This window comes from Montipora foliosa, chromosome 6, assembly GCF_036669935.1.
Source record: "Montipora foliosa isolate CH-2021 chromosome 6, ASM3666993v2, whole genome shotgun sequence".
NCBI lineage: Eukaryota > Metazoa > Cnidaria > Anthozoa > Scleractinia > Acroporidae > Montipora > Montipora foliosa.
Window position 1 is genome coordinate 19,543,431 of NC_090874.1, and position 17,500 is coordinate 19,560,930.

The following is a 17,500-nucleotide window of genomic DNA, read 5'->3' on the forward strand; positions in this document are numbered from 1 at the left end:
GCTCACATCAGGCCACAAAAGTCAATATGGCGTAGTTTATCTGGACGAGAGAGACTGGTTTTTAATTCTTAGTTCCTCGCAATCAAATTTCGCGAAAGTGTTGGTTCTTTTGTTAGCGCAACCGTTTGGAACGGTATGAACGGCCACCGCACAACGTTGTTTTTGCGTCCAACATTTGCCCAACATTCGTTCAACTTTTGTTGAACACAATCCAACAATGTTGCGTGCATTTGGCTGGGCCTTAAGCTCTGTGCAAGTTTTTTTTTATTTCAAAAACTCTGGCAATCTAGTCGTTTAGTTCAACAATCCACTTACAACTCCTAGGATTCATCGTGGCCACTTAAAGATGAAAATCAGTAACACTATTAGATTTGTTACCATGGGTGTAGCCAGGTTTTGGTTTTGCTTAACTCCTCGCTTTAACCTGAAATAATTTCATGATTAGCATGTTTAAAATTTGGGTTTCCAGGAATGCCCTCGCAGGCCTTGATTGCAATAGCCATGGCTGTGAGGGTAGGGTTGCAGGCAGTTCCAGTGGGGATGACCCCACAGGTTCCAAGGAAGAGGTTGTCATAGCCCCATACTTTGGAATGGATGTCCACTACACTGTCTTCCTCACTCGTTCCCATGCGACAGGTGCCCTGAGAAAGAAAACAGAGAGAGCCCCTTTCTTAATCAAACCTTTATTGACATAATTTGACCCAAGAGTATCTTTGGTTAAACGAGTGAGGTGTTTTCCGCCCACTAGAGTTATGGTATAGGATGGTAGTCAAGAGAGGATGAGGTAAGAGAACGGTTCGCCATGCCCCATGCGAGCAGAGCCCTAGTAAGTCGGGAATAGGAAGGGACTCTGCCTCCCGCTTCGACTTTCTTTGTCGAGTGTGCGTTAAAAATTAAAATGTATTCGGGTATCAGTAACGCGTGACTAGTAACCGCAAAAACCACGAAAGAAAAACAAAGAGTCGGGATATTTCCGAAAAACTCTGGCAAACACACGAAAACCAAGGAATAATTTCCTTGGAAACTCGAGTGTTTAAACTCATGTGTACTGTCTTCGCGGGAGGCTCCCCCCTTCCAGAGCCTCCCGCTCCCGTTCTGCTGGACAAGAGTGACAGTTTGTCACGCGTTTGAAAAGCAAGGTGAAATCGTGCGGGTACTCGGCAGTCCATGATTCGGTGAGAGAACAGTTCGTGTTTAGTATACGAGATCTAACGGTGAAGGAACGGCTGTTGAGAGAAGATAAACTTACACTGAAAAAAGCGATTTCTAAGGCAAGAGCTTCTGAGCTTTCGAAAGAGCAGATTAAGATGATAAGCACGAGAGCGCAAAACAGTGAAAATCCGTCTGTGAATGAAATTCGATCTGGTGACAAACAAAAGCAAAGTCCTTCGCGTCGGCCGGGATCAAGTTCGGGATCGCAGAAGAAGAAATGTATATTTTGTGGTTCTTCTCACCCGTGGGGATCTTGTCCTGCCTTTGGCAAAATATGCAGCTACTGCCAGAAGAAAGACCATTTCGCGAATGTCTGCCGAAAAAGAATGCGAGATTTTGGCGGGAAAATTGTACATGCCGTGGTAGAGTCGGATGGTAGTGATAACGATGTTGATTTCATAACATTTTCTTTAGAGTCGAGCGGCGAGTGCCCTACCCAAGGTGATTGGCACGCCTCATTAAAGATTGCTGGCACTGAAGTGAATTTTAAACTGGACTCAGGGGCTTATTGCAATGTTATTTCCCAGTCCTTGTTTGATCGACTCCCGGTTTCACAGAAACAGGCCCGCCAGTGCAAAGCCAATTTGAAAGTGTATTATGGACATCGCATCACACTAAGAGGCAAAGTTAGCCTATCTTGTGAGTACAAAGGAAAATTCACAGTGTTGGAATTCATCCTCGTTGAGCAAGAGTTACCGTCAATACTCGGGTTGAAGTCCTGCCTTGAATTAGGCTTGATAAAGAGAATCTACAGCCTTGAAAAAGAGCTCCCAGAAATCGAGTACGCAGACGTCTTCGAAAGTTCAGGAAAAATCAAAGGTGTCCAACACTGACAAGATTCAAATCGATCCCAATGCTACACCCGTCGTCCACCCTCCACGCAGGGTTCAGATAGCTCTTCGCGAGCCACTTAAGGAGGAACTTCAGCGAATGGAGAATCTGGGCATTATTAAAAAACGTATGGAGCCCTCTGCCTGGGTCCACAGTCTCGTTGTGGCAAAGAAAAAGAAAAACAAGATTAGAGTATACCTGGATCCCAGTAATCTCAATCGTGTTGTCATGCGTGAACATTTTCCCATGCAGACCGTGGAAGATGTTATTCACAGAATGCCCCATGCCAAAGTTTTCAGCGTCCTTGATGCTAATCCTGGTTTCTGGCAGGCCAAACTAACTAAGGACAGTAGCAAGCTAGCTACCTTCAATACGCCCTTCGGTAGATACAGTTATACGCGTTTGCCATTCGGTATTGCTACAGCCCCAGAGGTGTTTCAAAATATTATGTCCCATTTGTTTCAGGACATAAAAGGCGTTGAAGTTATTGTCGATGATTTAGTCGTCTGGGGAGAGCATGTTGAGCAGCATGACGCAAGGCTTGACAAGTGTTGGACAGCTGTAAGGAGTGCAACCTTAAGCTCAACAAGAAAATTGCCGTTTTCGTGTATCCGAAGATCGTCATGTGGGCCATGTGTTGAGTTCTGATGGTATCAAACCAGACCTGCAGATAGCTGAAGCAACCTACCTGTCGAAGTTCATTCCAAACATGTCTCAGAAAAGCGCCCCTTTGCGCGAGCTGCTCCAGAAAGGTGCTGAATGGTCTTGGGCCAAAGCTGAAGATGATGCATTTACAGGCCTTAAGACAGCCATCTCATCTGCCCCAGTCCTTAAGTTATTTGACTCCAAGGAACCAGTGACTCTGTCTGTGGATGCAAGTTCCAAAGGTTTAGGTGCCGTTATTCTCCCTAACGACCTTCCTGCGGCTTACGCCTCAAAAGCCATAACTCTGATCGAGCAAAATTACGCGCAAATCGAAAAAGAGATGCTTGCAATTGTCTTTGGTTGCAAACGTTTCCACGATTATTTGTATGCGCACCTAAAAGTAACTGTTGAAACGGACCACAAACCCTAAGAAATAATCCCGAAGAAACCCATACACCAAGCACCTCTCCGTCTGCAAAAGATGATACTGAGAATGAAGCCCTATGCACTTAATGTGAGATACGTACCAGGGAGTCACCTTGTTCTAGCTGATGCGCTCTCCAGAGCTTACTTACCTATTGAGGCTGCAGATCAACCTGATGAGTTTGAAATCAATCTTCTGAGCTATGGACACGTGTCTGAGACCATGCTCCAGAAATTGACACCAGAGACCGGAAAGGATCCAGAACTTCAGCAGTTGCACAAAGTTGTCATGAGTGGCTGGCCATGGACCAAAGATGAAACACCAGTGGAAGCTAGGCTTTACTGGAACTACAGGGATGAGATCAGCTGCTATGAGGGGTTGATGTTTAAAGGGATCCGCAGGACTTTTCCTCGCAGCCTGCGAACTGAAACCCTACAGCGCATACATGCCGCTCACTTGGGAATAGAGAAGTGCAGAGCACGAGCCAGAACGGCAGTGTTTTGGCCTGGTATCAATGCTACAATTGACGACTTAGTATCCCAATGCAGTACCTGTCATCAATATCAGCGAAGCAACCAGAGAGAGCCCTTGATTGCCCAGCAAGTCCCTCAGAGACCCTGGTGTTCAGTCGCAGCGGACATTTTCTATTTTAAAGGGAGAGATTACCCACTTGTGGTTGACTATTTCTCCAAACATCCGGAAGTGGCTCGCCTCTCTAACAAAACTAGCGAAGCAGTGACAATGGCAATGAAAGATATGTTCGCCCGCCATGGCATCCCAGAGAGGGTAATTGCAGACATGCCATTTAATAGCCTGAAATTTAAAAGCTTTGCCAGTGACTGGGAGATTGAAGTGGTGACCTCAAGTCCGCACTGCCCAAAGTCAAATGGGTTGGTGGAAAGAAATGTGCAGACGATGAAACGGTTGCTAAAGAAAGCTTAGGAGTCCAAGCAGGATGCATTCCTTGCTTTGCTGGAGTTTCGCAATTCTCCCATCAGTGGCATGGAGGTATCTCCAGCTGAATTACTTATGGGCAGAAAGCTGCGAACAAGATTGCCAACTTTTAAGAGCCTCCAAGAGCCCAAGATTAGGCCTATGTCTCAGGTCCTTAAGAAGCTGTTGTTACGTCATCAACGCCAGAAAGCATACTATGACCTTGGAACCCGGCCACGTCCCCCACTACGTGAAGGAGAATCAGTGAGGATGCAACCGCGAATGGACCGCGAATGGACACCTGCCGTAGTCGTCAAGCAACACAAGGCCCCTTGTTCATACATAGTAGCTACTCCGGATGGAGCAGATTCGTCGAAATCGTGTACATCTGCAGACAACCAAGGAGGAACCACCTCCAGCCATGGGCCCAACATGGGAACTAACCAACGATGAGCCCAGCCCTCCCATTCTGCCACCAGCTGATATTGGGGTTGAAACGAACGGTGTAGAATCACAACCCGACACTTCACAAGCTGACCAACCCGTCAGAAGAAGCCAAAGGATTCGAAGGCCACCTCAGCGTCTTATTGAAACTGTATAGACATTGTCAAGTCGGTATTAGTTTTAGGACCATCGAATCAGACTTAGAGGATACTTTGGAACCTTCTTTAATTTCAGTTTGTTATATGTGTCGTGATAAGGGAGATGTCACCTTAGAACCTTGCGTGACTTAGCACGCATGCTCACTTGAACTTTGTACCGGCTCAGCACTACATTCGGAATTTATCTTGACACTTTGATTTTGCTTGTAAGCTGTCACTTAAGGACCTTTCATTTAAGCTCACAATGTTATTATGTTTGACTACGGCTCAGCGTGGGCAAACCATACATTCTTTGGATGTGAACTACATTCAAGCATTTGACGACAAGAACAGAATAACTGTCATGCAGAAGCTAAAATCATCTAAACCTGGAGCGCATTTGGAACCAATCGTGCTGCACGCTTTTAAGGAGGACAAGAAACTTGTGTGTTTGAACACCTTAAAAGCCCACATTCGTCCAAAAATCATTGCGTACCGTGACTGAATTTCGTGTAACATGAAATTACCCGAATGGCTGACATGTTGCTTCCCGCGTGATTCGCCTGAGTGCTTTCAGCCAATCAGAACATACATTTGGACAAGCCGTAGTTTGCTAGTGACATTGACTGATTGACAGGATATCATTATAAAATTAAACGAGACTTATCTGTAAGTTGAAGTTTGATTAGGATTCTATCCTGTCATCAGTCTGGAACGAAGGATTTGAGTCACATGCCCGTATCCCACCCTCCCTGTTCCTTCGTTCCTTTTATTTTCTTCCTGTGCCACTCTCGTTGAATACTGACCGTTTCTGCGCATGCGCATCTCACGTGACTCCCTCGTTCCAGACAGATGACAGGATAGAATCCTAATCAAACTTCACCTTACAGGTAAGTCTCGTTTAATTTTATAATTTTAAGCGAAGAAATCCTCGAGAGAGGCCGCGAAAGGAGAAGAAGAGAAAATTCCAATGAAAATCAACGTAAAGCTGAGATAAATAGAGCGAGACACAAAACTTTTATTTACAACGGTTAGCTTTCAGGTAATATTTTCCTTCTTAATATATGTCTCACTGCCTCACATATTTTGTAAAACTAGCTAAAACAACGAAGAAGGCCTGAAAACGTTTGCAATTCCGTGTTGACAGAGATTCTGACATATTTCAACGATCACATTTATAGGCTTTTTGTGTGAAATGGATGTCCAGTTGTGAGCTGCTTGGTTTGACTTTGAAATTGCAGTCGAGTAAGCGAATTTACTACGCTTTAGGTTGACTTTTTGATTTGTAAAGATTTTTGCTGTTGTTCTGAACTGAGGAGAGAGGGAGTAAAGTTCGTCAGTCAAACGGAAAATGCTGTGCCTTGTTTGTTTACTTAGACACAGGAGATCCGCTTTTAGGCTTGGCTAAATCTATCAGAAAGTGAAGTGAAGTGACTTACGGTGATATGCAAAGCTGATCCTGGTTTCTGAAAGTTTGGTGCAGATCCTGGCAGGAAGCCTCCGAGGTTTTTAGCAGCCACAAGCATGTCCTCCATCATCAAATGAGCAGTGGCACCTTCCTCCTTGCTCAACTTCACCTTGAAGGTGGGTTGAGGCAGCCCAAACGTGTCCTTGTTGTCATCTTTGGTGCTAAACTCGACGCAGTTCTCAAAGCGCGGTTCCATTCTTCCATACCATCTCAATTCGACAACGAGACGTGAATCTATGTTCGGAGGCACTTTCCCATAGGGAAAAGCATCGCGATGCACTTGGCAGTGCCAGGGACGGCCTTCAGAGACTGGAATCCAACACTGAAAGAGAGCACAGACTTCAGGCACCTTACATGCTTTAACAGAAATGAATGGCTGAAAAGTGCCATACCTGGGGTAGTGGGTCCGTGGGTGGAATGGGTACGGGATCATCAGGGTGAGTTTCTCGATATTCTTCCACCATTTTTCTCCATTTCGGATGTTCCATAATGCTGTCCACGACGCTCTGGAGCAGTATCACCTGACAGTAAGCCATTGGTTGATAACAGAGGTAATGACCCAAGGCAGTTGGCTTAATCCCGGAGTTGAATAGGATTTGTCCTGTGAGGACAGCCCCAGCTGCTATAACAAATGTATCGGCACTAATGTAATAGCTCTTCTTGCTGAGAAGGTCCCTAACCTCAGCCTGGGCAATTTTTTGGGTTCCATGATCACTGTCGGTGTAGATCAGTTTTACGCACTGCCACATTTCCTGAAAGTTGAAACGCACACTGAGTATGCTGTCACCGTCTTGCATTGGTGCTTATGCACTGGCTCCAACCATTTTCTCTGGTGCCTCAGCACAGTATTTTTCGAGGGCACGCCCTAGTTCAATTTCTGGACTTTTCCAGCATGCAGGCCATCTTTGGGAAGACCCATCTTTTTTGCTTTTATTTCCTGACTATACACCCTACTTTTCAATCTGATAAAATTGTAAATCCCTAAATGCGCTACGAAATCTCTGAGACACTGTTTTATTTGCCTTCTCCAAAGATAGAATCTCCAGACCCGGGTAATCTAAGCTGAAAGTATAGTCAATTAAACTATCCCCTTAGTTGCCTTTAATCGATTGTTCACTCCTTATTTACAGCAAAATAAGGGACCCTGGAATAAAATTTATTCCTTATAGTTAATTCGAAGGTTTGGTGATCATGAGGAAATTACACAATTAACTCTTCCTGGGTTGTGTTTAAAACAAACCAGCTAGAGTTAGAAGTTACTTGCCCCAAGAAATAAGCAAACATGATAGCGCAAAAAAGACGTATACAGCAAGATTCCTGCACACGCATGACGCTGATTAAACTCTTTGTGATACGTTTAGTAGATTTCTATCCGTAATTCAAAACGTTCTCCCTTCTGCATTTATTTGTTAATAACACGTAAACTAGTCTGCTACCTTTAACTCAAATCGGTTTCCTTCCTTGAGTGCCTTTAGCATGTCCTCGCCAAGCACAGTGTCTGCACCACTCCATGTAATAAACTCTGGAGCGTCCTTACGTCTTACTCCAGCCAGCGGAAGGTACTGTGGTATAGCTTCTTTCTTTTTGAGAAGTGGATAGGTGGAGCGTAGATTATCCCTCACAAGGGTATTACGGATGAAGTGAGTGACGCCGCAAGGCGCTCCACCTCCGGGCTGATCAATTTTAGTATCGTCGAACATGTTCTGATTGGTTTTCAGAATAGTTTCAGCCTCTTTGTACATTTCGTCCCATTCTTGATCGGTGAAAAGCGGACTTCGTTCAATTGTCGGGTTTTCCCGTGGAGTGCATGCTGTCCAATGAGTGGCCATTCCTCCTACAGCATATGTTGCCGAAGCAGCTGGAAGATTGTCATAAGGATTTTGCTCTGGATTCTCATTGTTAGCAACAAATCTGGAAAGGCAAAAATAATGCCACAACTTTTTAATTGGGGCTCAGCAAGGCTACGTTATTTTTATACAGTCAGCAACAATTCACGACTTAACAAGTATATCGAGTCAGCTGCAATGTCAATTGCGTGAGCCTTCTTCTCAACAGAAAGCAACTTTTGTCCAGAAAATGCACGCGATTAGATGCACGTCCAATTTTGACATCCTACACAAAGTTGCGCTCGTAATGGTTTTTAGCTGCGCGCGCGCGTAACCTACACACGCCATAACTAAGAAGCACGCATCAGCTGAATGAATCAAATTTCTATCAAATGTAGCGCGCGCAACACACCGGAAGTTAAAATACGGCGTAAAATCGCGCGAACCGGAAATAAAACCTGCGGAAAAAAATTGCCTTTATCTCGAAAATTTGCTTGGCGACCTATGTTGATTTTTTGCATGCACGAATCAATCACGATGGCACTTCAAATAAAAAAGTTTCGGGGAAAGTTATTTAGTACAATTTTCTGTAAACTATAAATCGCCCCTTTTTCGATTTATTTTAAATTCTACGAAATAACTCATACTCTCTAAGACGTTAAAGAATTCAGGAGATTTCCAACAAAGAAATAAAAAGTGAAATTTAGAGGCCTTTTTGTGGACCTGGCATGTTGCCATGGTAACCGATATGACGTCATAAGTGCCTTAAAGTATTCCCAAACAATAGAGTTGCAAAGATATTTATAGTTTGCCTACACTATGAAATATTTTTCTTTGGTATCTTTCATTGTTTCACAAACACTATAGCAACGAAAAACCCTTTCGAGCCTCCTTAAGTCTGCATTTACGAAGGGGTGATTTTGGAAAACATTTAACTTTTAAAAAACTTCGACAAAACATCTAAACATTCTTAAAAAGACTGCAAACTGGCTTTTGTTAAAAACTATAAACTATAAATGCTAAAAGAAAAATAGTTGAAAAACCAGTACAGGGAAAGAAAGGAACAATGAAAATTAAACAAAAAAGTTTGGCACGTATGGAGTCCGTTGGGATATTCAAATTAGGCTTGAGACGCTTAATGAGGAGCATTTCGTAGACTAAGCAATCAAATTTGCCCTGGCACTTTCTTAAGACCAATTTTAAAATTTAAAAGGTCTCCCGGGATTGTCTCCGGAGACTTTGAATCCGGAAGTTTAAGTGGGAACTTTGAATCCGAAAACTTTGAATCAGGAGAGTCTTGTCGTGTAAACGATTTTCTCTCGAATCGTCTCTCGATTCCGGATATTTTCCGCCTGCGCTGCAATCTTTTGAGTTTGCAGTAAAACCAGTTCTAACTAACATTGCTGGAGGTCCCCGGTTACCTAATCTTGTTGCAGGTTCAGGTTGTACCGCAATATTTCTGAGGAAACCCAAATTATTATCGCAAGGAAGTTTAACAACTTTGACGTCTGTCGTCCAGCTCAAATTGCCTCAGTGGCATCTGGATCGACTCTAGCCTTCTTTTTTGGCGGCATTTTTGCTTTGTCGAACGACGAAACGACACTGAGCTTGGTAGCCATTCCATCAGGAATGTTCCCGGAGTTGTCGTTGTGTGTGAACGGTCAGGACTCCGAATATCCTTTCAGTGTAAACGCCTACGAATCCGAATACTCTAAAATTGGTGAATCCGGAAATTCCTCTTGTGTAAACCTATTCTTAGAAATATCTTTTGGACAACATGATTATGAGCATAAATGATTAACAAACTGTTGCCTTCACAGTTTCATTGGCAATAACAACAGACAAACAACATAAAAATGGCTTTTTGAAAAATTTTTTGGCCGTAAACATTGAACAAAAGATGAACAGTTTTTACTACAATTATCTTGAAAGTTTGCGATTTTTTAGTAAGAGCGAGAATTGTTGTGACGGAAAGTACTTCCAATGCTCATCTGTTAAAATCGTGTTTAGTTTGGCTAGGAGATGTGGCTCTTCGCGACAATTTTCGAAATGTCAAATCTCTTACGTAGACCCTTCCACGGTTTTTGACCACCATCTTGGTTGGGTGGCAAACACGGCTAAATTGACAGTAAATGTATGAGATTTTGGCCGACTTTGAATCGCTGTAGCGCCGCTAAAAAGAGACAGATTTCCAACTTTTGCCACTACTTTAAATAGTTTTATTGATATCATTCATTCAACAGAAAATAAGGCCATCAAGGAAGGTACGACGTCCGAAAATACGAATCATAAATCTTATGTTGCTTCTAATTTCGCGGATATTTGCCCTGATGATTTTAGAAGGGTTTGTATTAAATCGTACAAATTCGTTTATGGTCGATGTGGGCCTGAATCTCTTCTTTATATTTCATGAAAATGATCTCAGTACAAAATTTCTTTTAAAAGACACTTTCACTGTGGAAATCCGGCCAAAATCTCATACATTGACTGTTAAGTTAGCCGTGTTTACCCCCCAGCCAAGATGGCGCCAAAAACCGTGGAAGGGTCTACTTTAAACTTCACCGTCTACTTTAATGGACACCTCGGGGTCCACGGACTATCCCTGTGGACCACCCCTCATATTGTAAATTCCACGCGTTTTACAGGCAAAAACATCTTCAGATGAAAGAGAGAAGTGATCTTCGCACTTATCTGGACAATTTAAGCAGAAACCCATGACTGGGAGCGAACAATTTCCATACTAATTATAAGACCAATCTATTTTGAGACTACCTTTTCCTCAAAAAAAAAAAAAAAAAGACAGTTCCGGTTCGGTGATGCTATGACGTCAAGTCAGTTTCTCGTGATTGGTCACGGTTCTCTTGCCCGAGTCTCATTCGCGGGAAATTCAATCCAAAAATAAATCGCGGTCTGTGAAACGCCGTGACAGGAATATAGGGCTGTTGTTTGCTCCTAGTTATGGGCTACTGATTTGAGCAATTGTCTCTTATAGACACCTATACCACCTGTTTGGTTGCTCCAAAGGGATTCATATACATCAGGAGCCCATCTGGAGCGTGCAACTTCCATACAGCGTCTGTGAAACGGCGTTTTCACAAGTAGGTTTATTTTTAGACTAGCCCTTCCCGCGAATTAGGTTAAAAAACAAAGGCAGTTCCGGTTCGGTGACCCTATGACGTCAGCTTAATTTCTTCTAATTGGTCATCGGGCTCCTGTGGGAGTCTCATTCGCGGGAAATTCAATCTAAAAATAAATCGGTCTGTCAAAACGCCGTTACACGAACACAGTAGAGTTGTAGACTCCGGGTCATGGGTTTCTGTATACATTCATTTCATTCATCGAGTCCTTCACCGGAACAAATGAGCCCAACAAACTGACAAAGAGACAATTGTTCCAATTGGCAAGATAACTGCTAGGATCTCTTCTCTCCTTCTTCTAAAGGTTTTTCTGCTTGTAACTTTACAAAATGAGGGGTGATCCACCGGGGTAGTCCATGGACCGGGTCCACAGGGGTGGTCCATGTTTTGTATACGTCCCCCTTGCAATTGGTCTTCCTAGCTGGCTCTTCGAAGGTGTTTTGACCAAGCCTTTTGATTTTACACATATAGAGATAATTGTCCTCTCTTAACAAAATCTTTTAGGTTAAATTGGTCTAATTTTGTATTTTGCGGGTTAGGATTTGGGACCCAAATTTTCGTCGCAGGGTTTGTCTGTTTTAGGAGCCAGACAAGGAGAGCGGTAGAAATAAAATGGTGACCGAAGATGTAGTATTTACCACCCTATATAAGGGATCAAGATCTGACTTCACTGTATGAGGTTCTCTGATTGGGCGAAAAAAAGACACTTGCGGAAATTTCCGCCCAATCAAAAAAGTAGAATTTATTTGAAAAATTAAACGAGACTTACTTGAAAGTTGAAGTTTGATTACAATCAAACTTCAACTTCCAGGTAAGTCTTGTTTAATTTTTCAATTCTACCTCGCATGTGCACACAATCAGAGGTCACGTGAGACTTTAGAGCACATGGCCACCAACGAAACAAGTTTTAGTTACGAACCCAATGTGCGTCAGCATATACATTAAGACAACACAATATAAGGCAAAGCAAGTAACAATGTAATCAGTGTAAGAATGGCAAATGTAAACGTAGGTAGACATAAAGCTACTTCCAGATTGCTTCTGCAAAGGCACTAGAATCAATGATAACAGGCTTACAATAAAATTTTGAAAACATTGAATCTGATCGCCAACCCGCTACTGTCATAACTTCATCTGTTGACACTTCTCTTAACTTGGCCGCAGTTGTGGAGGCACGTCTGACACTATGTGGCTTAAAAACATTTGTATCAACACCAGCAGCTTTCAGTGTTTGCCTGATCCAGCGTGCTATTGACTCTCGTGATGCTGGGCCATAAGGTTTGGAGTAACATATAGCAACTGCTGTGATGGTCTGATTTTAGCTGTTCTAGAAATGTCAGTTCTCTTTCAACAAGACAAAAGCGCATAGCTTAGGCTCATGTGGATATTTCTTAAGAACTATACTGAGGTGCTAAGTGTCTATTTTGTCGTGCATGTCTAGAAGATTTAACAATAAAATTGATGATTATTATAAAACTTTTACTCGACGTTTCGACGCTCTCAAGCGTCATTTTCAAGAGTTGAAAAGTAACTGTTACTTGGCAGTTTGAATAAATAATGTTAGCAAAACCTCGTGGGAGTCATGGTAAGACAATAGAACACTAGAAACGTTTGTACATGTACAATCGTACAAACGTTTCTAGTGTTCTATTGTCTTACCATGACTCCCACGAGGTTTTGCTAACATTATTTATTCAAACTGCCAAGTAACAGTTACTTTTCAACTCTTGAAAATGACGCTTGAGAGCGTCGAAACGTCGAGTAAAAGTTTTATAATAATCATCAATTTTATTGTTAAATCTATTAGAAACCAACATCTAATTCATGTCTAGAAGTATGCTTAAGTAGCCCTAGAGCTGAGAATGAGTAACTCCATCTAGTGACAAAACTTGTAAAGTTTGTGTCCTCTTAGCTTTTAGAAGAGCCAAAAGTACAGTAAGTTCCAATGTTAGTTGCTTCAATGACAAAAGGGAATTGTCAGGTAGGGATTCCAAGTTTGCACATATCGTGGTAGAGCTGGCTTACTATTAAATAATCCAGTCATGAACCTAGAGACCAATGGGTGCTCTCCCAACCTAAGCCCATCCAACTTGATGAAAGATGATAATGCACTCTTTAAAGTCCCATACTATTTAATTTCCAACAAGGGCTATGAGACGGGACCTCCGGTTTACAGTCTTTATCCGAGAAGACTTGAAAGTCTAACCATGGTTAGACTTTCAAGTCTTCTTTTCAAGCACTTTCTCCTCAGTTATTTTAAGACCCTGACTGTTGGTCCGGCCGGATTCGAGCTCACGACCTCCCGCATGACAGCCCGATGCTTAACCAACTGCGCCACCGGTGCCCGTGTGTTTTTCTCATTGAAATTGATTTTTTTTTCAAGATAAGTCTTTATATTTCTCTGAGGAAGTGAGTTGGAATGGAAGGTTTCTTTTCATGGAATGTTTCGTATGTACTGCATACAATAGCGCTTCCTTCCTCCTGCGGGATGTTACGGTGTAAACTTAAGGGTAGTAACGTCAATTGAGACAAGGATTCTTGCGACTTTTGTTTTCTCTTAAGAAATCTGTGGCATCTTTGAGGTATGAAAATTGTCTTCAGCAATAGGCTGAAGGAGGTAATCGCATCCTGATATGATAGGTCTCCCTGCATTCCAAGTTTTTTTACTCTATCTGATATTCCTTGGTTCTTTCACATATCCTGAAGAACACTTGATAGTGCTTCAGTTTCGAGAGATTGAACAGAACTAAAAAAGGACCATCTAGCGACTTGTCGATCTTGTAATAGCTTATAAATTGCCCCAGTAACTTCAAGAAGGAATGGTTCATTTAGCGGGTACAACAGTTCTCTACTACCCGCCATCTTGAACATATTACCCAGAAGACTTAGGATGGCTCAGAACGGCTTAGCGGTTATCAACCATGCCTGCTACCTCTGCGTCCCGGGTTCAACTCCCAGCTCCGAGTTTCAGTCGATCTCAATCTGACTCTGGGGGTTTTTCTCCGGGTACTCCGGTGTTCCCCCTCATTAAAATCGACCCTCAGTCAATTACATCCGGCTCAGGGCGGATACTTTCGATCTGAATAACCTGTGGTATCCTTTTCCTTTCATTGAATTGAATTAATAAAGTTGTATTAAATTAAATTAAAATAACTTAAAGACTTAGCGACTGACGACTACTACGGCGGGGCATCGACGGCTCGGAATTTTGACTAGGAGCACGGGAAGGGCCACAGGAGATAAATATTTGTCGTTCTCTGCATGAACTTTACCTCTCACTACCACCTTTTATCCTTTCTTTTATGTAAAAAGAAATCTAGGTGGTAATGACCGAGAATAATCCGTAATGCTTAAATTTCGAGACCAATAATCTGTATCCCTTCTCTAAAAACCCTAATAATGCATAATCCTAAATTACCTAATGGGGCCTCTCTTGAGTAACGTGAACAACCACTGATGTTGCACGGTTTAATTTAGATGTCCTCGATCTGGATTATATAACCGCACTTATAGGATTAATGACCAAATCAATCAGTAGTAAGAAACAGGAAGTGTTAAAATCTGACCGGTTGAAGGGACTGAAACGGTACTGTGTCACGGTATAATTAACAATTATTCCATGAGCGCGCGTTGGATATGAGATGGTAAATAGCCAACGAGGCGCGTAGCGCCGAGTTGGCCATAACCACTCTCATATCCAACAAGCGCGAATGGAATAATTGTTTTATTAAATTCCTTAAACTCCAAAAGTGTGGAAGTACGAAATACGAGCGAAAAAAGAGAGAAAATCCTAGCGAAATCGAAAAAAGTTGATGAAGATGCGACGTTGTGTAATACCTCGTGGTCACATAAACCTCATCACAAAAACATTTCTTATCTTTTCGCTTATCTCTAAGCTTCGAAAGTGATCCAAACTTTCCACAAAAACGTTTTTCTTTTGCTTTATACCGAAAGAAATTTCGCTTTCTGGCGTAAACGTTTTTAGTTTAGCAACGCTAAGCGCAATCATTTACCATATAAGGTCAAACTAAGGTATATGAGCGGATAACCGAGATTGAGTGAACCAATCAGAGCACGAGAATTGCATTATCCGAGGTTGAGAATTTAATAATTATTGATAGATACATCGAGTGAAAAATTTGTGTAGATAACTCTCGGCTGCTAACAAAATTAGAATTCAGAGATGTTGAGAGTACCCCCAACTGTTACTTCGCCAACGCTCGCTTGTGGAAGGCCACAACATTTTGACCACTTTCATGACGAATATCGTTGCCGATAAGAGTACAGACAACGCTGAACCACTTTCGATTTGTTAAATGCACCATGTCAAATGGCAAGATTATTATGATTATGATTATGATTATGATGATGATGATGATTAATCATTATTTTTGTTTGGAGATACTAACACGACCACGCTATTCTGAAATTAGACTGAAAATAAAGTGGCTGTATAGAAAAAAAAACGTGGGTGAATCATGAAATAATGTTTGACAGAAACTTACCCTTTGTACTTGTCAAGATCCACTTTGTATGCACCAGGGTCAAGGCAGGGTGTGGCATTTTTATCAACAGGCACTGAAATACTGTGCATGTGACCCTGTATTACGCCAGAAAACTCATTGATGTTGCGTTGATACAGGAAAGAATTTTTCAAATGCCAACCCGGAGTCTCGGAAAGCGTTGCTCCAGCGTCGATCATGAAAATGCTTCGTCCTTTCTCGTGGAGTTTTCTTGCAAATGTGCAACCAAGTGGTCCAGAGCCAATAATCAACACATCGACAGTCTTCGAAGCCATCCTGCCTGAGGTTAAAGACAAAAGGGTAGAGTAGTTTACTTCGCTGTGTAACATACATGACCACTCTCTATAACGTCCTTTAAAATTAATGTATATCACTTGTTAGTATATATCACACAAGGGTCAAGGGTCGCTTGTACTCTCGTCATATGTCACGGTGCGTCACACATCATATGCCGTACAATCGAGCGTTAGAGGAACATCTTCTTAACTCAAATCTGTTTTCTCACAAATGAGCCGGAAAGTGACTTAACCAGCAACCAGGAAAATTCTTTGGTTTCATTATTAAAGGTGTCGCGAACGGACGGTTTCATTTTTCATTTGGGTAAATTGTCGAACATTAATGCGCAGCCACACAAACCTTTCGAATAGGAAACATGCAAAACCATGTAGAGGTATCGAATGGTCTTTGCGAGCATTCGCGTTCATGCGATCAGTGTTTACTTTTGGTTATATTCAATACCTATAAGGTATACTTGTAACACATTTAAAAGCTAAAGGTTCTTAAATGTAAAAGAAGGGGTTAAAAGCTCTCGATATTTGTGTTTACATAGTTCAGAAATATCCAGTTGTTTTCTGTATCACCTTGTTGTAGTTGAACAGTAAAGCATTCCTTTACGATAACAATCAAACACGAATTGGCCTCTTTAGCCTTTTTAGCTTGCATGCTGTCCCATTTGCAGACCACGTGATGTTCTCGAGGGAATTCTCCGTTTGTTTTTTCATAAGTTATTCGAAAATAAGCGCGTGCCTAAGTCGACATTTGAAAGAACTTCAAGCTGTTCTCTAGAGTAACATCACGTGGTCTGAAACGAGAAAAACAAAATGTAGAAGCTTAAGAGGTCAATTTATTCTTTCCTATCAAAATGGTTATCCTCTGGTACTTTCATAGGCTTTTAACAACCTCGTAGAAAGTTAAAAGGAGCCCAAAACACCGGTTGGCAATTATTTTCACCTGGCTCTTTTGCATCTATAAATGCAACTAAATACAGCATGTTTCACGGTCCGTTCCAGATTTCGTGAAAGGTTGAAAAGTTTTGGTTTTGTAAAAGTTGGTGAAAATAAAAGGTTTTGATCTTTTCGGTCACTGCTTTAATAATTAAGTCATTTTCCTTGCTTTCGGGTCCATAGAAAAATTCGTTGCCTACTGAACTAGTGAATTCCACGGTACATTTTACACTTTGGCAATGAATTTTTCTTGAACCGCATGAGTTTTAAAAGAAAACAAGCACACCCTCAGCGAGCGAATGCAAAAGCCATTTCAGAGGCAACTGTCAATAGCCAGCGAATAAAAATTAGGCTAAAATTAGAAGCCATAAAAACTTTGTTAGTTCAAGGTCAAAAAAGAGTTTTACTGTTGTACTTTATTCCACCTTATCTCTGAAAACGAGATCATTCACATTTTGATGTATTTCATTGAAACACGCCAGGTTGGCTTGGAACAAGAATCGACAACAGACGGCAATGCAACCAAGAAAGGACGAACTTCAAATGAGATCCGCTCCAACACTTAAATAGCTTTAGGTGCATTACACAAATTTTTGAAAACACAAGCTAGTGAAATTACCCCCTAATTTTACGAGAACTCATTCATTACGATTACGTGTTTATAACATAAGGGCAAAATTTTCTTGTCACTGTCGAG

At 41.9% G+C, this 17,500-nt stretch overlaps 1 protein-coding gene across 1 annotated transcript in view; it reads right to left on the minus strand.

Moving 5' to 3' along the window:
- LOC138008805 (uncharacterized) overlaps positions 1 to 17,500 on the minus strand; it is a 22,443-nt gene that overhangs the window by 888 nt on the left and 4,055 nt on the right. Inside the window, exons 3-7 of the mRNA XM_068856106.1 lie at positions 15,563 to 15,860; positions 7,531 to 8,005; positions 6,487 to 6,846; positions 6,066 to 6,416; positions 1 to 641 (exon numbers count right to left, since the gene is read on the minus strand). The exon at positions 1 to 641 is cut by the window's left edge and continues 888 nt beyond it. Coding sequence (XP_068712207.1) covers positions 420 to 641; positions 6,066 to 6,416; positions 6,487 to 6,846; positions 7,531 to 8,005; positions 15,563 to 15,855 — 1,701 coding nt within the window. The 5' untranslated portion in view covers positions 15,856 to 15,860 and the 3' untranslated portion in view covers positions 1 to 419. The remainder of the gene's footprint in view (positions 642 to 6,065; positions 6,417 to 6,486; positions 6,847 to 7,530; positions 8,006 to 15,562; positions 15,861 to 17,500) is intronic.